We start from the raw sequence: 21,158 nt of genomic DNA on the forward strand, positions 1-21,158 counted from the left end.
GAGCCCACGTGCCGCAACTAAGGAGCTAGCGAGCCATAACTATGGAGGCCACGTGCCGCAACCAAGGAGCCCGTGAGCCACAACTAAAGGAGCCTGCCTGCCCCAACTATGACCTGGTGCAACCAAATAAATAAATAAATAAAATTTTTAAATAATAATAAAAAATTTTAAATTATGGAAACTAATTTGATAAATAGATCCTTTCTTTGAAAATCTTTTGTTATGAATCTCAGTATAAATGAGTGAATGGTGTATTACATCACAGACTAATTTTTTAACCCACCAAGTATATTCTGATCTTTTTTTCCAGAAGTCTTTTATAAAAAACCAAGTAGAACATCTGTAGCCTAATTAAAAGAAACTGTCACTTAACATATTGATGTGTTTTGTTCTATAATTCCTTTTAAAAGCATTTGTTGCTCCTATAGGAAGTAAAATACGGTTGTTTTCCAATAAAGTGTAATAGACAAGTTTCTTAAACAAAATATAATCTTTAACATAAAATAAGACTATCCACATGCTCCATAATGTAAAATATTTTCAAACATCTCACAGATATATTCTAGTAAGGACTACACTTCATTATCTTTGATTGCCACCCAATAAATCCAGACAATAAACATAATTATTTCTACATCCAATAATAAGCATTGATTCCCAGACCACAGGAGAAGAGAAAACTTCTCCAGGAAGTTGATACACACTTTGCAACTCTCCACTCTTAGATTCCAAGATCCATAGCTTCCCATCAGTAGATGCTGCTGCCAGCAACATTTCATTGCCATGACTGTGGTTATGGAAAGCAAATGGTGTTGAATACACCCTTGAAGTAGTTTCAAATTTCCACTGGAGGTGACCTTTCATACTACAACAGTAGATAAAGCAATCATGGGAGCCAAAAAATATTTCTTGCTCTGATGCTGAGGTACATGGGGATGAAAAGATTGGTTCATTGGTAGAGAACTGCCAAATCTGAAGGGTGATAAAGGCAAAAATAATTCATTCATCTCATTTCAACAATTCTATAAAGCTTTTTGAAATTCTTAATAAAATGTGAGAGACGCAGGCTACTGAATGGTAACTATACATAGAGAAAATAATGGCTTTCTCCCAAAAGTGGCACCCTCAGATTAGACCTCTGTCCCAATGGTAAAATCTAGCACAAAACCCACCAGTGTCCTTATTACATAAATCACCGCTATGCATAATATTATGAAGTAAAATTCATTTTGAACCCCATTCAAAAGTTATTACTTATATGTTCAGAAGACACTTATTTCAAAGAAAAAACTACACAGTTTTCAGTGTATGTTATTAAAAACTGTATCTTATTCTGGTCTCCTAATGGAGGAATAAGGGGGTAAGTAGGCTGAAAGGAAAAGTTTATGTGCAATAATTTAAAGCTTTAAACAAAGAGCTATGAGTTGTGTGTCTACCCTGTAGATATATACACTGTTTGCTTATTTCAAAGCTACTATAGATTAACCTGTCAGCCATATTTTAAAGAAAACACACAAGGAAGAAAAAGCATAAGTCTAAGATAGTGTTTACAAATCCATAGTAATAGCAGTACAGTAAAAGCAAAACAAAAAGAGTGGGTATATTCATGAAATATGACTTGTAATCTCAATTCTGTCCCTGACTTGGACAAAATCACTTTAATCTTTCTTTGGTTCATTCAGAAAAGGTAAAAAAAAAAAGGGGGTAATAGCATTTGCTGCTGCTTTTTAGAAATCCAAAGGTGAGAATATATTCAAATTACTTTGTAAATAAAAAATATTAAGTGAACTTAATAAAAGATTTCATCACACAGAACAAAATAAACTGCTAGGCTATGAGGGGTGAATGTAGAATAAAAAGCACCCAAAGTCAACTCTAGCCAGCAATGGGCTAACTTATGTTGGAGCTAGTATACTCTCAAGTCCACAAAATAATCCCCAAAATCAAAAACACAGAAGTTGTGCCACAGTCACTTATGGGTAAAGAAGTAGAGATTACTGTCCCAACGAAAGACCTATTATGACTCAGAAGAAGCCTACCCTGCCGATCATGAAGTTGAAGATGGAACTTCCATACAATGCAAATTGGGTTATGAAACAGATTTTGGTTTTCATAGAAAAAGCAGGAGTTTATTTCAATGTTCACAATCGGAATAGAGGTTATAATAAAGTTAGCTAAAAACTGATAACATGGGCTTCCCTGGTGGCGCAGTGGTTGAGAGTCCGCCTGCCAATGCAGGGGACACGGGTTCATGCTGCGGAGCGGCTGGGCCCGTGAGCCATGGCCGCTGGGCCTGCGCGTCCGGAGGCTGTGCTCTGCAGCGGGAGAGGCCACAACAGTGAGAGGCCCGTGTACCGCAAAAAAAAACCAAAACAAAACAAAAAAAAACTGATGATATTTTTTAAATTGTGAGAATGGCAAAAGTAAAACAATGTTTGGATAGAATCTTTTAAATCTATCATAGCGTCATTCAAAATTTTAAAAACCCGTGGTTTGACAATTAAAGTAGAATTAGTTTTCAACACAATGGGTCGAATAATGTTTAAAATTTTACTTCAGTTGTCACCAGCTACTATGCCTTTGAGAAATGTAAGTAAAACAGAACTAGAAATTTTTACCTGTTCTCCAAAGTGAGTAAAGCAGAGAAAATTCCCATCTACACAGCCAATACAAATATACTGTAGGCAACACCGTGGAGAAGAAAAGAGTGGCTTTCCACAGGAATGTTTCCAAACTCTCTTCCCAGTGGCCTGTCAGGGGCAAAAAGCAATTCACAGCATTTAAATCATTCTACTAATCAACTACCCTTTATAAAATAAACTCATAAATCTCCCAGAGGTAAAGCTATAAACACCAGAAAATGCTATAATGGCATGCTGACATTATAAATGAAGCTAGTACACATATACACAGCTATAAAATTAATGAGTGCTACTTATGAATGCTAAAAACTTGCAATAAAACCAGGAAAGAAATAACTAGCACATAAACTCCATCCTTAGAATGGACATGAAGTTCTTGACAGGACCGAGAACAGTCTGCCAACTTAAAAAATTGCTATGACTTCCCTGGTGGTGTAGTGGTTAAGAATCCACGTGCCAAAGGAGGGAACACGGGTTCGATCCCTGGTCCGGGAAGATCCCCACGCCACGGAGCAACTAAGCCCGAACGCCACAACTTCTGAAGCCCACGTCTAGAGCCCACGCTCTGCAACTACTGAAGCCGGAGCACCTAGAGCCCGTGCTCCGCAACAAGCCACCGCAATAAGAAGCCCACGCACCACAATAAAGAGTAGCCCCCACTCTCTGCCACTAGAGAAAGCCCATGCACAGCAATGAAGACCCAACGTAGCCAAAAAAATAAAATAAAATAAAAAATAAAAAATTGATAAAAGACATACACAGAACTTAGATTTTTCTCATCTTTCTATACTTTGTGTCAGTCATTTTTAATGAATTCTGGTTCAGTAATGTATGGACTATATCTAACTGAGATCTACTTCAAATTTTCAGAATTCAAAGCAAAAATTAAAAATATTAAAGAAAAATAGATAATAAAGTCAATAAATATTCTTTTATGCCTACAGGATTTATAGCCAGTAAAAGTCCTCCCAGCGTAGCAAAATACAAGTGATATGGAATCAGGCTCAAACAAGGAGAAGAAAAAACAGTTCCTCCGCATTTCAACTTCCAAACACACTTCTTTTTCTGCAAATAAGAAAGCAAATTAAAAAAAAAAAAAAAAAAAAAAGCAAATTAAAAAAAAAAAAAAAAAAGAAAGCAAATTAATTGGTTTCTGCTGGTGATTAACAAAATATACATATCCTGTCCCTCCTGATGTTATGTCTATCTTAGTTAATATCACTTTTATTTTTAGTATAAAAATAATATATACTCACTGTGGAGAATCAAGTTAGTATAAAAAGATGACAAAAGCCAATACCCAGAGATTACCACTGTTAACATTTTAGCATTTTCCCTTGTGATATTTTTGGTACACGCACACACAGCTTAATATACTTCAGATCATCATTCTGAATATCATACACTTTGTATCTAATTTAGCTCACTTATTTTGTAAAACTCTTTAAATATTACTTTAATGGATCATATCCCATATGAATACAAAATAATTTCTCTACCTTATCATTGAAAATTGTCTTGAACTAATTGCTTGGTGTTATAAACAATTTGGAAATAGACATCTTCGTGCATATATCTGTCCATGTTTCTGATTATTTTGCCAGGACAGATTCCTAGAAGAATTTTACTGAATCAAAGGATATGAAATTGTTACCTATGGTCAAATTGTTTTCCTCGAAGGCTTTACCTCCCACCATTCTCACTAGCATTTAATGCTACCCTCTAATCTAATAACATTTGCTTCTTTATCTCAAAGTTTTAAATTTTCATTCCTTTGATTCTTAAACATATGAAATATTTAAATACATTTACTAGCTATTTCTTCTTTGGGGTCCTGTGCATTTATATCCCTTGTTTATTTTTCTATCTGGACCTTTATATTTTTCTTATTAATTTGTATTTGCTCTTAATTTATACTTATGAATATTTTAACTCTGTCACACTTGTTTCAAAAACTTTTCCCAACTTATTTTTTAATTTTATAATTCCTAAATTTAAAAATTGTATGTAATCAGTTCTTATTGATATTTTTGTGATTCTTCTCTATTGTCAAGATGGCATTCTAAGTTCCTTATATTTCAAAACTCTGAGTAGTAAATTTATTTGTGAAAATTTGGTAAGGAAGTTAAAATTGGCTTAAGATATTATGGCTGTTAATTAACCCCTTAATCTTCCCAGATCACAAACTTGGGAATAGTTAATACCTGCTTCCCTAGTCACCACCACCTGATAGTTTCACACTCTTCTATCTATGCTTATGGTATGAAATTGATGAAGTGAATTCTTACATATATATCTAAAGCATATGCATGCTGGTCATGAGAGCCAATGTAAAAAAGTCCTGTGGTTGGATCCACAGTTGCTGAGCTTTTGACAGCATCATCAGTAGTAAACATCCAGTATTTTTCTCCACTATTACTCTTCAGAATATAAACCAACCCATTATAACAGCCTGTTGGGAAACAAAATACAAAAGATGAGATTTAGATATGTCACTGGAAAATAATTATTTGGCTTAAATCATGACAATATATATTCGATGTTCTTCATGTGTACTTAGGCTCTATGTTTGGCTCGATTTACATTTCAGCAAAGCAGCAACCATTTGTATAAAAAACCTATTTAGTAGGTACACCTTACATTTTAAAAGTACCATAAAGTGCTTCACTACCAGGAAAACAATGAACATGAGCATGCTGCAGCAGAAAGAGGCTTTGACAGACCTGGATTCAGATCTTGTCATGGCCATCCTTTGGGCAAATTACCTAGCATCACTGGGCCTAGATTATCTTTCTGCTGAATGTGAATACATCTACATCAGGGTTACTGTGATAATTAGGATAAGTGCCCAGTACATAGTAGGTGTTCCAGAAATGCTAACATTAACAATGACCAAATGTTTATTGACCTTTTACCTTGTGAAGGGTACTACTCTAAGAATTTTATATCTATTAACTCATGTAATGCTCACAGTGAAGTGCTACTATATGCATATATATATATATATATATATATATATATATATAATTTTGGCAGTGTTGGGTCTTCATTGCTGTGCACGGGCTTTCTCTAGTTGCGGGGAGCGGGGGCTACTCTTCGTTGCGGTACACAGGCTTCTCACTGCAGTGGCTTCTCTTGTTGTGGAGCATGGGCTCTAGACGTGCGGGCTTCAGTAGTTGTGGCACATGGGCTCTAGAGCACAGGCTCAGTAGTTGTGGCGCACGGGCTTAGTTGCTCTGCTGTGTGTGGGATCTTCCCGGAATCAAACTTGTGTCCCCTGCATTGGTAGGCGGATTCTTAACCACTGCGCCACCAGGGAAGTCCCTGGAGCAGTGGACTCTTGATTGTGGTAGTGGTTACATGATAGTATGTATCTGTCAAAATATAAAACTGTATACTAAAAAGGGTTTTACTGTATATTAATAACAAATGTTTAAAGTACTAAGTGATAGTTAACAACACTGAACTGTATATTTGAGGTGATGCTAACTAGATTTACTGTGGTAATCATTTTGCAATATACACATATCAAACATTATATTGTATACCTTAAGCTAATAAAATGTTATATGTCAATTACATCTCAATAAAACTGGAAATTTTTTAAAAAGAGAAAAAAAGTACTAAGTGACCACCACGTGCCAGAGGCTTTGGGTTTAGACACTTGGAATGCAAACAGTAACCTCAGTGAGCTGACTTTCATGGACAGGGATTACTCATGATCATTCACATGTATAACTGAAAGTTTCCTGTAGTATAATTTTCAAAATGTAAGTTTTCAATACAGAAGAATCAAACTCAGATTCAAGGAGATTCTAGCCAGCCTAACATAAGCAGGGAGATATATTCCTAAGCACTTAGTCTGAACAGCTTTGGTAAACAGATGCCATGAGCATTAAAGTAAAACTTGATGTAGTTTGGGGGGTAAAAAGAGAGTGGTAGTTGAGGAGACATTACGCCCAGACCCCCATATCTTTGTAAAGTAAAAGTCACCTACACCTTAATGAAACTGAGTAGAAGGCAGTAGCTAACACTTGTTGAAGGTCACAGAGCTGGTAGTAGCTTTACAGCTAGGTTCAAATCCAGTAACTCTGACCTAAGGCCCACACTGTGAATCAGCATGTAGTTAACTATTATTCTTTGAGCACTTAGTCTGTCCCTAGCAATGTACTAAAGGATTCACAAGCAATTATTTCATTTAATCCTCTCAAAAGCTCTATGATTATTGTGGGAGTTTTAAAATATATCCACAAATTCTTTGATACTCAGAGATATTCAACAGGTGAAGCTAATTCCCCTCCCTCTGAGTGTGGGCCAGACTTAATGATGTTCTTCTAATAACAGAATAAGGCACAAATAATGGTATACAACTTTAGACACTAAAAGTACTGCGTTCCTCCTCAATCACTCTCTTGGGTCACTCACTCTGAGGGAAGTTAGCTTCCATGTTGTGAGGGCATTCAAGCAGCCTATGGAGAAGCCCATGTGGCAAGAAACTGAAGCTTCCTGCCAAAAACCAGCAAAAACTGAAGTCTTCTGTTTGCAGCAATGTGAGTAAGCCATCTTAGAAGCAGATTTTTCCAGTTTGTCAAGGCTTCAGATGGTTGCAGCCACATGAAAAACCCTGAGCCAGAACTTTCAGCTAAACCCCTCCTAAATTCCTGACCCATAGAAACTGTGAGATAGTAAATGTTTATTAAAGCAACTATATCCCAATAAATAAATAAATAAATGTTTATTATTCTAAACCATTAAGTCTGGGGATAATCTGTGATGCAGCACCATGTTTTATTTATTATGCCCATATACTCATAAGAAAACTGAAGTTCTAAGAAGTTCAGCAACTCGTTGAAGGTCACAGAGCTGGTAACAGCTTTAGAGTTAGCTTCAAATCCAGGAACTCTGACCCAAGGCCCACACTGTGAATCAGCATGTAGTTAACTATTATTCTTTGACAGCAACCAAACCTACTATACATATGTTTTTAAAATTTAACTTGGCCCTACTAGCATTACCATATGGTAATTAAATTTAACTCTATAAACCTCAAATTCAGAAACTTACCCACTACAATAAAGTTTCCACACTTAGATACACATGCTGAGGATTCAATGCGATCTCCCAAAATCTGTTCCCATTTCACCTTTCCAGAGTAAAGATCAACTGCCATCATTCTATGAGAATGGGAGCCAATGTACACAGTTGCAGATGACTTATCAACAGCTGGTATTACAAGCAGAGGTGAAGCATCCACACATTTGCCTGTGTCTGACCTCCACCTCACATGAAACTCCATTTTCTCAGCCCCCATCACAGATGTTTCCTCTTCAGAAACTTTTGCAACACAGGACATATCTTTTGACTTCCCAATAAGAGCTGGAGGATTTAAGCTTTTCATATTTTGAATGTTAGTCTGTGAAATTAAATCAGAAGAATAGGCTGAAGGGCAATGTTCCAAATCAGTTAAAAACCTAGTAGTATTCGGAGACAAAATCTGATTCCCTCGGCTCAGTGCAATAAAAGCATTGATCTCGTCACAATTTAAAGGCATGACAGATTCCTGATGTAAAGATTTTCCACTGGTTTCCTCTTGATTAACATCACTGGATTTTCTTTTTGTAGCATAATTCTTGCTAAATGTCAGATCTTCATCTGGAAATGCTGTTTGAAGGATGTGATTGTAAATCTCTAAAATAGAACTGCTAAGAATAATTTCCAGAAGCCCAGGTACTGATGTGCCAACAAGGTTTTCAATCTCATTGAGGAGCCGTATGGACTTCAAAGAATCTCCACCACTATTTAAGAAGAGTGACTCATCAGGAACCTTCAAAGGGTCTTCTGAGAGACTCAGAACAGACTACAGATTAGAGAAGTGAGAAATATGGTGAAGTTAAAGATCTAAAACCAAAAGAATTCAGCATTTAAAGGTAATATATAGATGATGGTAACTACATTAATGAGATGAACACCAAACACACACAAAATAAATTTTTTAACAATTAAAGTAAATTTTAAAATTATTTTCTATATAGTAAAGGAGACCATCATTATGCTACCAATTTTGTCACAAACTACCCTAGAACTGCAAATTATACTTCCCTTTAGAGCAGTTTTTCTACCCATACAATAGGGAATGGAATTATAAAAACACCTGATTTAATATCAGATATTAACAATATCTGATATTTCTATAATATGGGAATAATTATTTTCATTAACTTCACATAAACCGAAATTATTTCCCAAGAATCTAAAAATGAAGTGGATATTACTTTTATCTAGATATCTATTTTCAGACAAGACTGTACAGTTACATCCTCTTGTTAGAACCCTTTAGAAAACTCCAAATTTTATCTAAGAAAAATTATACTGACCTGTAAATCATAGGTAATAAAATATATATATTTAAAAATAAGTTTTTAATTGTTATATACATATATATATATTAATTCCCTTAAGCAGAAATATACATGTTGTTACTGAAAGTTCTTCTGGAATAATTATGTTAAGCTTTTATACCACAGATTGTGGTACAGCAAGATTCGGCTAGTTTTTCAACTCTGACAAGTGTTACTGCACTTGACTGACCATCTTAGGGAAAAGTTACGTCAAGAGAAGTTTTGTCTACTTGTGCCTTTTATGACTACCTCACTTCCAATAAATTTCTATATAGGGAGCTTAATCTAATCTTGCAGTAGAGAACCTAACCCTTATTTGAATACAAATTGAATAAAACAAAACTATACTACTTAATATCTGGGCAGCAGTAATATTCTTAGAAAATTTTATCAGACTTATTAGGATGCTACATTCCCTGAAGATATACAACAACCTCTTTATAATAACAAATTTGTATCTTAAAAGTTGTACCTTCCACAAATGATGTAATTTTTCCCAAAGTTCCTCTTTTCCATTGAGTTTACACTCAGACTTCAAGTTTATGGAGTTTAAATAAATCTTATTTAACTCAGAAACATCAATTTTGCCTTAATATAAAAGAGAAATAATAATTTTTAAATTTCAGCTTGACCCCTTCATGTCTTTGTTAGTCACAATACACACATTTTTCATTGTTAAGGTTAGAAATCCTATAAAATAGTTTGTCATGCAGAATCAATAATCAAGAAGACAGTCCCATGCTACCCAGAATGTAGTGGGTAGCAGATAATAAGAAAGGAGGGACTTCCCTGGTGGCGCAGTGGTTAGGAATCCGATGCCTGCCAATGCAGAGGACACCGGTTCAATCCCTGGTCTGGGAAGATCCCACATTCTGCAGAGCAACTAAGCCCATGCGCCACAACTACTGAGCCTGTGCTTTGGAGCCTGAGAGCCACAACTACTGAAGCCTGCGAGCCTAGAGCCCATGCTCCGCAACAAGAGAAGCCACCACAACGAGAAGCCTGCGCACCGCAACACTAGTGCACCACAATAGAGTAGCCCCCGCTCGCCGCAACTACAGAAAGCCTGCACACAGCAGCGAAGACACAACGCAGCCAAAAATAAATAATTTTTTAAAAAGAAAAAAAAAAGGAGAGAAAGCCCGTGCGCAGCAACAAAGACCCAATGCAGCCAAAAAATAAATAATTTTAAATAAAAGAAAAAAAAAAGGAGGGGCTAATGTTGCTCTCATTTGAGGAGCTAAAGAAATGGTACTATTTACTGAGCAATAACCACAATCTGGAATATTAAATAAATATGAAATTGGGAAAGTAATAGATATGGTGATTAAGAGCACATGTTTTGAAGTCAAACAGTCCTACAGAATTTCAACTCTACTACTAACTAGCAATGTGATTTGGGGGAAATTATTTAACCTCTTAAGCCTTATTTTCCACATCAGTAAATGGGAATAATACCACCTACTCACAGGAGTTTCTGGAGATAAAATGAGTTAATTATACAAAGTATTTAACAGAGGGTCTACCACAATATATATTAGTATTACTTATAATAATAAGGATTTAAGTGGCCTTTAAACTAGTTAATACAATTAGTATCATTTGGCACTGAAACATAGCTGCTTCAAATTATTTTACCATGAGATGTAAATGGTAGAGAATCAATCAACACAAGCTCATCCGGGATTGCATGACTTGGAAGATGTTTCTGCAGTTCTTTAAAGATGTAATCCTTTACTAAATCATTTTTGGACACCATGAACAAAATTAGTTTTTCCTGATTATACCATGTAACTGCACAAGATTCCACTTGTTGAAGACCTTCAGCAACCTATGAGAGAGATTATCTCAATTTGCCAATAAGGACATTTAAAAACAAACTTCCTAAATACTCTGCATTCAATACAGTCAAATTAAAATCTGGAATTCACTAGAGATTTTTAAAAAATTGTTTCCTACTATCACTAGTACCAGCACACTGGGTTCTTAATGTTTTCCAAAAATAATAGCTCCCAGAGCAAAATAAGTCAACTTATTTTCAGTTATCAAAATCCACTTTGTCACTTATTTAAAAAACAACTCTTCATGCTGAGAATGAAGTGCACAATGAATTATCTATATCTTCTACTGTAATTCATCATTAACACAAAAGTCTTAGGTTTAAATAATACTGACAGAGAACCCTAGAACAGAAAAGTAGTTATGGCTGCCTCTAATACCTACATATATTAATAGATATTTAAACAGTTCTACCTGTTGCACAAGTTCAATGTTAAGACGTTTGCCATGACGTTTGATCTGACTGTCCTTTCGTCCCAAGAAAAATATCTCTCCATCTTTTATAGTCACAAAGTCTCCTGTGGCCCTCATTGTGCCAAGTGGTACTGTCATTTCATCGTCAAGAAAACATACTCTATTTCTGCCACCTTCACAAGATATAAACAACAATGTAATTTTAAAAATTCATGGAAAATATATTAAAAACCAAGAAATCAGAACATCTCCAAAAGCTCAGTTACTAAGTTTCAAAGTTTGAATATTTATATAAAAAGGGGGACTCACTTTTAAATGTTATCTGATAAAACTATATACAATAAGAACCTTCGTAAAGTAAGCAAAGGGATGAAACAATCTAGTTCTAAAAATACATGTGATTAAAAACATTCTTAAAATACTAATAGAATTTTGGCTATAAACAGAAATACAAACAACCAATTTACAGTTTCTAAATGACTTTTATATCTTCTCTTAGAGTATTAGACATTGTTATCTGAAATAATTATGGTAACTAATTAAATGTTTCATGACTGTGAGGATAAGATTAAAAATTACCATCACCGAAAAGAATACTAGACTAAAGAATAATTGAGGAAAGAATAAAATTAACACATCAGATTTTTTTTTCTTGGGAAAAAAAAGAAATTATTCCTAATCAACAAATGTAAAACAACCTAAAAATACTTGGCCATTGCCTTCTTGAACTGTGAAACCATTAGTATCTTTGACTTCAACTACTGTTCCAAGCAGTGGAAATCCCAGTTGTACAGGCAATTCACATCTATGAAAACACAACAACCCAAACCAAATTTAAAATTTTTCATTTGAATAGAATATTTACCATTGTATTTAAATCACATTGTACCAAATAAAGAAAAAAAAGTTTTTGTTATAATTCAAATATTGACAAGAGGAAATGGAAAAGTTATCATGTTATTCATTGCTGTTTAGTTACAAAAACCTCTAGCAGGATCTGTAGCACCAGTTAAAATAAGAAAGGTTCTGGATTCCCAGCTTAAAATTCTAGATAAAATAGTGTTTATAAAATATTACTCCAGTTCCTATCAAAAATACTATTTGTGTTAAGATACTGGAAAAATAAGTTTCTCTCTACCCTACCCTGAAGTAACTGAAACCCTTACTTCAAAGTAGAGTTAAGAATTTTCTCTGGTATCCTGTAAAAAGTCGCCCAACTTGATACCTCGGTGATACCATAAACATTAAATATTTGTGTTTTATTGCCTATTCCTCTCCAGCTTTTGAGAACAGTTAATGATGGAAATGCTTCACCACCAAGGGCCAATACTCGAAGAGAAGTACTGGTTGATAAAACAGTTGACTTGATAAGTTGAGATCCAAATCTTCTAAGCAATGTCGGTGTTGCCTGTAGATACATTAAAAATAAATTATTTCTTTCCCTTCACTTCTTTAAAAAAAGAAAACACACACTGTAGTGATCAGTCCAAAGCTTAACATTGGGAGCTCACAAGGAAATTAAGGCTGTGTTTACTAAATGGCAAATCATATTTGGAAAACTACTGAAGCAGCATTACCTTTTTAATGTGGACATAAATTTTGCTTCAGTAAAAAACAAGCAAATATTAATGTTTCATTATGCAGTCTAGACAAAAAGGTTTAAAGGACAAAAATCTATAAAATGAATTTACATTTCCTTTCCCATTATTCCTATGTAGAAAAAGTATATAAAAGTGTTAAGGAAGTGCCTAAGCAAAATAATGAATAAAGATCTTAAAAAACAACTTTATTAAGATAATATAATTGACATACAATAAACTATACATATTTAAAGTGTACAATACAAATTTTGAGATATATTATCGGTGAAACCATCACCACAATCCAGATAATGAACATATCCTTCAACCCTAAAATCACCTATGTAACACTGTAATTCTTCTCTCCAACTGGACCTCTCCTCCAGACAACCACTGATCTATTTTTTGTCACTGATGATCAGCTGACATTTTCTAGAATTTTATAAAAATGGAATCATACAACATGTATTCTGTTTTGACCTAGCATCTTTTACTCTATGTTCAGTGAAAATACTTTGTGATTCATGTTGTATATATCAATAATTCATTCGTTTTTGTCTTAGTCTGTTCAGGCTGCTATAATGAAATACTGTAGACTGGGTAGGTTATAAACAACAGAAGTTTACTTCTCACAGTTCTTGGAGGATAGAAGTCCAAGACCAGGGTGCCAGCATGGTCCGGTTCTGGTGAAAGTTCTCTTCCAGGTTAGACTTCTTGCTGTGTCCTCACATGGTGGAAGGGGATAGGAAGCCTGTGGGGTCTTTTTTACAAGGGCACTAAATCCCATTCATGAGGGCTTCACCCTCATGACCTAAGCAGTCCCAAAGGCCCCATATGAATTCTTGGGGGACACAAACACTCAGACCATAGGACTTTTTATTCTATTGTATGGATCAGGACTAGCTTTTGAATTTCCATATAAAATTTAGGATCAGCTTGTCAATTTCTCCCCCAAAGAAGTCCATCAGGATTTTGATAGGGACTGGGTTTAATTTATAGGGAGAACTGCAATCTTGACAATATTGAGACGTCCAATCCATAAACATGAAATGTCTCTTCATTTATTTAGCTCTTCAATTTCTATCAAAAATGGTCTATAGTTTTCATCGTACAGGCCTTGCTCTTCTTTAAATTTATTCCTATTTTATTATTTTTGATGCTATTGTGAATATAATTATTTTCTTAATTTCATTTTTGGGCTTTTTTTTCTATAATGTAGAAATATAGTTGATTTTCCATATTGATCTTATACCCTCCAACCTTGCTGAACTTGTTTATTAGTTCTAGTAGTTCCCCCATGTCGTCTGCAAATAGTTTTACTTTTTCCTGTCCAGTGTGGGTGCTTAATTTCTTTCTTCCTTTTTGCTTTATTGCACTGGCTAGAACAACCAGAATAATGTTGAAGAGAAGTGAAAAAGCAAACATCCTTGCCTTGTTCCCAATCTTAGAGTGAAAGCATTCAGTCTTTTATCCAATTATAATGTTAGCTGTAGTCTTTTTGTAGACATCCTTTATCATTTTGGGGAAGTTCCCTTCTATTCCTAGTTTGTTGACTTTTTTTATCATTGGCATTGGATTTGCCAAATAATTTTTCTGCATCTGCTGACATAATTACATGCTTTTTGTTCATTATTCTTTATCTAGTATATAGCATCAGTGGATTTTTGGATGTTAAAGCAAATGTGCATTCCTGGGACAAATCCCACTTAGTCACATTTGATGAAATAAAATTATTTTTAAGGCAGGACAAAAACAATTTTTTTAACATAAAATTCTCTCTCTGCCCATTTGGGCCCCACTACTCTTGCTTGACGGTGCAATGTGCATCTGCATTATACATTAACCAGACCACCTTAGAAGACACAGAAATACCTGCTACATCGTAAAAAGCAAATTTCTCCTCATACCAACAAGGTAATTCCTTAGAAGATAACATTCCTTTCTTAATCCTGTGACCCACTACTCGCCTTATATGTGCAGTTCTAGACTATGTAAACTATCAATATGTCACTTTGATGTATAACTCTTTGTCTCGAAAATGTATATAACTGTGCTTTGACTTCTAACAGGCAGAAGGGTCCTCAGATCTTTCTGAAAGACTGTCCCTCGGGTTATAATCCTCAGTTTGGCTCAAAGAACATTCTTTGTTTCTTTCTCAGATTGACTAATTTTTCATCAACACATTTTACATTTCCTGAGACTTATTTTGTAGCCTAGCATATGACCTATCCTAGGAAATGTATACTCTGCATTTGGTGGATGGAGTGCTCTACATATGGAATTTGGTTGATAATGTTATTCAAGTCTTCTTTATTACATGCACACTGATTTCTGTCTAGTTTTTCAATGAATTACTACTGAAAGTAGGGTACTAAAATTTCAAACCATTGAGTCATCTATTTCTCCTTTCAGTTCTGTCCATTTTTGCTTCATGTATTTGGAACCTCTATTTTCAAGCAGATATCATGTTCTTGATATAACAATATACTTCTTTTTAAAAAATTAATTAATTAATTTTGCACCAAGTCTTAGTTGCAGGAGGCAGGCTCCTTAGTTGCTGCTTGCCGGCTCCTTAGTTGCGGCAGACGGACTCCTTAGTTGTGACATGAGAACTCTCAGTTGCAGCATGCACCTGGGATCTAGTTCCCTGACCGGGGATCGAACTCGGGTCCCCTGCATTGGGAGCACAGAGTCCTAACCACTGCACCACCAGGGAAGTCCCAACAATGTACTTCTTGATGTACTGACCATTTTATCGTTATGAAATGTTTTGTTGCTGGTTTTTTATTTGCTTGTTTACTTTTTTGTTTGTAACTTGCCTGGGCTAAATGTGAATCATCTCCTCCGTATGGTCACTGATGTCACTGCTCAGTTGGCTTTTAAAATAGGTATTTGGGAACTCCCTGGCGATCTGGTAGTTAAGACTCAGCACCTTCACTGCCATGGCCCAGGCTCAATCCCTGGTGGGGGAACTAAGATCCCACAAGCTGCATGGTATGGCCAAAAAATAAATTAATTAAATTCTTCTTTTTTTGGCCCTTGGCAGTGAGAGCTTGGAATCCTAACCACTGGACCGCCAGGAACTCCCTAAAATACATATTCTTTTTTTTTTGGCTGCATCAGGTCTTAGTTACAGCACACGGGATCTTTCGTTGCAGCATGCGGGCTTCTCTCTAGTTTTGGCGTGAGGGTTTTTCTCTCTCTAGTTGTGGCGCGCAGGCTCCAGAGTGCGTGGGCTCTGTGGTTTGCAGCACGCAGGTTCTCTAGTTGAAGTGCACGAGCTCACCAGTTGTGGCACGCGGGCTTAGTTGTCCCGCGGCATGTGAGATCTTAGTTCCCTGACCAGGGATCGAACCTGTGTCCCCAGCATTGTAAGGCGGATTCTTTACCACTGGACCACCAGGGAAGTCCCAAAATACATATTCTTGTTTTCATTTTTAAGTCTTACTTCCTAAGCGTCGCCTCATGTCTGCATAGCTCAGATGTCAACGGTGACTGGACAGATTGTCTGTATAGATGGATCTGTGTGTGGATAGGGGAGCTCATTCAAAGTTATGTCATTTTCAAGTGTGATCCAGCTTTTATTTTCCATGGGCTCTTCTGTGTCTCTTATGTTCATGCACATAGCCTCAAGGTCAGTCAGGAATGTGCTTGCCCTCCTCACCATAGCAACCTCAGGCTATTGGAGCTGTAGGCCCTTCTTGCTGGCTAGAATGCCAGATTCCTTTTTCTAAAGCAAAAATCAGCAGTTTTTAAAAACATAAACATATTTCTGTTAAAAAAAAATAAAATAAAACAAAAACAAACAAAAAACACCATATTTCAGATAGTTATATGCCTTTAGTTGATTTCTAAAGTGTTGAAATGGTTATTTTTGTCAATTTTGTCCAGCTTTATAGTTGCTTTTTGGGAAGAATATCTGCCAATCTCCTCACTTGGCTATAGCCAGAGGTTACGTGAATGAAGATTATAAAATGGCTTCTTTCAATAAAAGCTAAAAGGACAACCTGAATTTTAATTTGGGGAGATTATTTAAGGTCATGGCTTGTCAAAATATTTAAGTAGTAGGATGACCCTATATCCCAGTATGTACTTATTGTTCCAGATTACTGTCTGGGAATTTAGTGCTTTCATTCACTCTCAGGATTCCAAGTTTTTAGTAATAAATTACAGTGGTCACCCTATTTATCCTGAAATGATCCTAAATCAAGCTCTTAACTGTTCCACCAAGAGTTTTTTGGGTTTTTTTTTTTAACAAATTTATTTATTTATTTATTTGTTTTTATTTTTGGCTGTGTTGGGTCATCACTGCTGTGCGTGGGCTTTCTCTACTTGCGGTGAGCAGGGGCTACTCTTCGTTGTGGTGCATGGGCTTCTCATTGTCGTGGTTTCTCTTGTTGTGGAGCATGGACTGTAGGCGCACAGGCTTCTGTAGTTGTGGCACGTGGGCTTGGTAATTGTCACTTGCGGGCTCTTGAGCGCAGGCTCAGTAGTTGTGGCACACAGGCTTAGTTGCTCCGCAGCATGTGGGATCTTCCCGGGCCAGGGCTCGAACCCATGTCCCTTGAATTGGCAGGCAGATTCTTAACCACTGCACCACCAAGGAAGCCCCCAAGACTTTTATCATAAGGAAAATCTCTTGTCAAAATGACGACTGAATGGTCCTGCTCTCCATTTTCAGTAAAGCAAATCTGAAACATTCTGGCCTAATTTCTAGTGTTAAGGATAATTTCAACTTTGAACTCTACAAATGAATGCACAACTATGAATATTCAGCAAGGTAAAGCATAGTAACACTTTTCAGATACTCATAAACTGAAAATGATCAATTTATTGGCACAGGACAACTCAACATCCTTTGCTACCAAATCATCTTAGGCATAGGGAAACAGGACTTAGCAAATAACAGAAAAAAGTGATAGAAAATGTTATAGTTTTCTTCCAGATTGCTTAAGTAAAAATTTATGTAAAAATGAAAAACACTTATGTTGACACTTTGGTAGATAGCAACCTAAGATTTTGCTCTAACTAAAAGGTTTCACTTTTAAAAGGCATCAAGTTTAAATAATATAACTTTGTTACCCAGAGTATGCAAAAAATTCCCAAATATACTTTAGGTTTGTAAGAAACCAAATACTGGCCCTTTCTTCACCAGAGAAAACTCTTACTCCTGAGATAAAGAGGTTCTTAATTTCCTCAAAAGCTTAGTCCATCTCACTTTGGGGCCTTTTTCAAGATATTCTATTTTTTCCAATGTTCAAAACTTTAGTAGCATGTATTCTCTTTGAGAGCTTTTAAGATCCTTGCTTAATATCCAATTAGGTTTGGTCAAGGTTATTTGTAAATAAAATCTGTACAAGGAGCTCTTAAAAATATATATATAGGGCTTCCCTGGTGGCGCATGGTTGAGAGTCCACCTGCCGATGCAGGGGACACGGGTTCGTGCCCCGGTCCGGGAAGATCCCACATGCTGCGGAGCGGCTGGGCCCGTGAGCCATAGCCGCAGGGCCTGCGCATCCAGAGCCTGTGCTCCGCAACAGGAGAGGCCACAACAGTGAGAGGCCCGCGTACCACAAAAAAAAAAAAAAAAATATATATATATATATATATATATGTATCTCCGTGATGACTTACATATTATTTGGTAAGAAATTGACTCTGGAGGGAAAAGGTGAATGCTGATAATAAACTAAAGCTAAAATTCACTATAAGACATGTGTCTTATAGAAAAGAAAGGTTAGCCTGTCAGCTTTTGTGCTTCTTCCTTACTCAAACCACGTCAAATGTGATCTGCTCATAATATTCCAAGTAAATATGTATTGTGAGTTATATAAAATCACAACGAAACTATATGCAAAATTTGCTGTATTTTGGGAACAGAGTTAGTAAATGTGTATCCATTTCTCAGAAGGATCTATGATCCCAGAAAAGTTAAAAAAAAACAGTGCTAAAGTAAATTTATCTGAGATTGTGTTTTAACATTAAGCAAGGGGTTCAGATTTAAAGAGGTATAAGACACTATTAAGGTACTTAGCAAATATTCCCTGAAAAATTATGCTCCTTGAATTTTACAGGAAAATAAAAGTTGTATTATTTTTTTTTTTTTTTTTTTTTTTTTTTTTTTTTTTTGCGGTACGCGGGCCTCTCACTGTCGTGGCCTCTCCCGTTGCGGAGCACAGGCACCGGACATGCAGGCTCAGTGGCCATGGCTCACGGGCCTAGCCGCTCCACAGCATGTGGGATCCTCCCAGACCAGGGCACAAACCCATGTCCCCTGCATCGGCAGGCGAACTCTCAACCACTGCACCACCAGGGAAGCCCTTAAAAGTTGTATTATTAAAATCTTGCCCAGATTCATAGAATGATTCACCAACAGATGAGAATTTATACCACTGATACCTAGCAAAACTGCATTGCTACACTCATTCATATATAATGGTTTTTTTAATAGGATGAAAAACACATTTCCTAAAAAGAAAGTCAGCATCAAATTTTGTCTCTGGGAAGAAATTTAACATCCTCTCAAGTCTCATTTAAAAATTTTTTCATTTATCATGATATGCATATAATTTTATTAATTCTCTCTAGTTTCATTAACCACTTGCAATGTTATATCTTAAGGCTAGAGTACAAGTCACATACTTTCACATATATATTTTTTAAATCTTCAAAAATGCCAAACTTAATAAATACATTTTTTAGGTTAATATAAAACATACCGATGTAAAAATCAGAAAATCTAAATTTCTAAGTCAATTATAATTTAACTTACTTAAAGCAGCTTTTAGTGGGAAACACAAACTCAAAACTTTAAGACAAGAGAGGCATATCCCAACGGATATGAGTAAAAGTTCCTTTAGTTATTATAGTATGTACAAAGTGCATAGTAAAAGAATTTTCTAGACAGAATTAACTGATTTTTTTCATTCTCAAACAAACGACATCATCAGGAAGACAGCCCTTGATAATCTAACTAGATTATCATTAATCCATTGTAAAGAGCTACAGGAATATAAAATATTCTCTAACACACTTAAAATATTGAATAATTAAAAACAAAACATTTCATTTGCTACTAAAATGTACCTGTAAAATAGTCACTCTGTGATGGGAAAAGAGAACAGCAGCTAATTTTGATGGGAGCACTTTGACAGAAGTTGGTACAATAAGCAAAGAGGCACCACTTGATAGAGCAACAAATATTTCCACAACAGAAGGATCAAAGGTCAGAGGTGAAGCCAGAAACAAAACATCTTCCTGAGTGATCTCAAAAAGCACCCTAAGGCAAAACAGAATGTAATTATGAGAAATGCCTAACATTTAGTAAACACATATCCTAAAGAAGTATTTATAACCATTAAGTTTCCAGATGTTGGCCAGATTTTTTTTTTCTCTTAGATTAACCAAAACGGTGCTATTAATTCTAGAACTCTTCTTTATAAATGTAAGGATTAAAAGCCATTTAAAGCAAAGCCACTTTTTACCATGACGTATTTTATCATATGTCAACTTGACTGGACTGAATTACAGTCCTCAGAATTCCCTTTCTATTGATAGTGTGTTTCCCGTTAGGGTAGAAGACAAGGGATATTCTCTCTAGACAGTTGGAGGACAGAAGGCAGACAGCTGTCATTTGATAGCACACATACCTTCTCCCATTTATTCAATCAAACACTAGCTTAGGTGCTGCTGTGAAGGGATTTTGTAGATATGATTAAAGTCCCTGATAAGCTGACTTTAATCAAGAGAGAGGTTATCCTGCGTTGGCTGGATTTACTCAGTTGGAAGGCCTTTAAGAAAGTGTTTAGGCCTTCTCTGAAGAGACTCCAAACAGCAGCTGGATCAGCAATTAGCTAGTTCAGCAATTACTCCCCCTTTCCCCTGGATCCTCTTTCCTGACTTGCCTGTGTACAAGTGCATGCCCATGGGGTTCCAGTCTGTTCACTATCACCCCTAATTGTCTACCCAATGGACTTCAGTCTTGCTTACCAGCCCCACAAGTGTAAGCCAATTCCTTGTAATAGATCTCTGATATATACTCCCAGTTCTGTTTTTCAGGTAGAATCTTGACTTATTCTATACTACTTATTGAATGATGATTAATAGAGACCTCTGACTCCCTTTTCCCACTATTTGGCATTTTCTCTCAGTAACTCAACAAAGAGCAGAACAGAATATATGTGATAAGGGTATTATAGAGCACGGATGGTCAGCGATGAGCGTATAACACTCTTCAATTTAAAGACACAAAACTCATTCTATCTAAAAGCAGGGATCACCTTAAC

The 21,158-nt window shown here is 35.9% G+C and overlaps 1 protein-coding gene across 3 annotated transcripts in view; it reads right to left on the reverse strand.

Annotated features, from left to right (window-relative positions):
• Positions 1-470: 470 nt before the first annotated feature.
• AASDH (aminoadipate-semialdehyde dehydrogenase) overlaps positions 471-21,158 on the reverse strand; it is a 35,363-nt gene continuing 14,675 nt past the window's right edge. For 2 of the 3 annotated variants that reach the window (XM_007471265.1, XM_007471266.1), the window contains 11 exons: positions 19,960-20,152; positions 12,460-12,701; positions 11,992-12,098; positions 11,294-11,466; positions 10,679-10,871; positions 9,513-9,628; positions 7,707-8,499; positions 4,931-5,094; positions 3,585-3,707; positions 2,619-2,750; positions 471-972 (listed from right to left, as the gene is read on the reverse strand). In XM_007471265.1, the coding sequence (XP_007471327.1) occupies positions 583-972; positions 2,619-2,750; positions 3,585-3,707; positions 4,931-5,094; positions 7,707-8,499; positions 9,513-9,628; positions 10,679-10,871; positions 11,294-11,466; positions 11,992-12,098; positions 12,460-12,701; positions 19,960-20,152 (2,626 nt within the window). In that variant the 3' untranslated portion in view covers positions 471-582. The remainder of the gene's footprint in view (positions 973-2,618; positions 2,751-3,584; positions 3,708-4,930; positions 5,095-7,706; positions 8,500-9,512; positions 9,629-10,678; positions 10,872-11,293; positions 11,467-11,991; positions 12,099-12,459; positions 12,702-19,959; positions 20,153-21,158) is intronic. The other variant, XM_007471267.1, reaches the window with a different exon arrangement.

This window comes from Lipotes vexillifer, unplaced genomic scaffold, assembly GCF_000442215.2.
Source record: "Lipotes vexillifer unplaced genomic scaffold, Lipotes_vexillifer_v1.1 scaffold1191, whole genome shotgun sequence".
In the NCBI taxonomy this organism is placed as follows: Eukaryota; Metazoa; Chordata; class Mammalia; order Artiodactyla; family Lipotidae; genus Lipotes; species Lipotes vexillifer.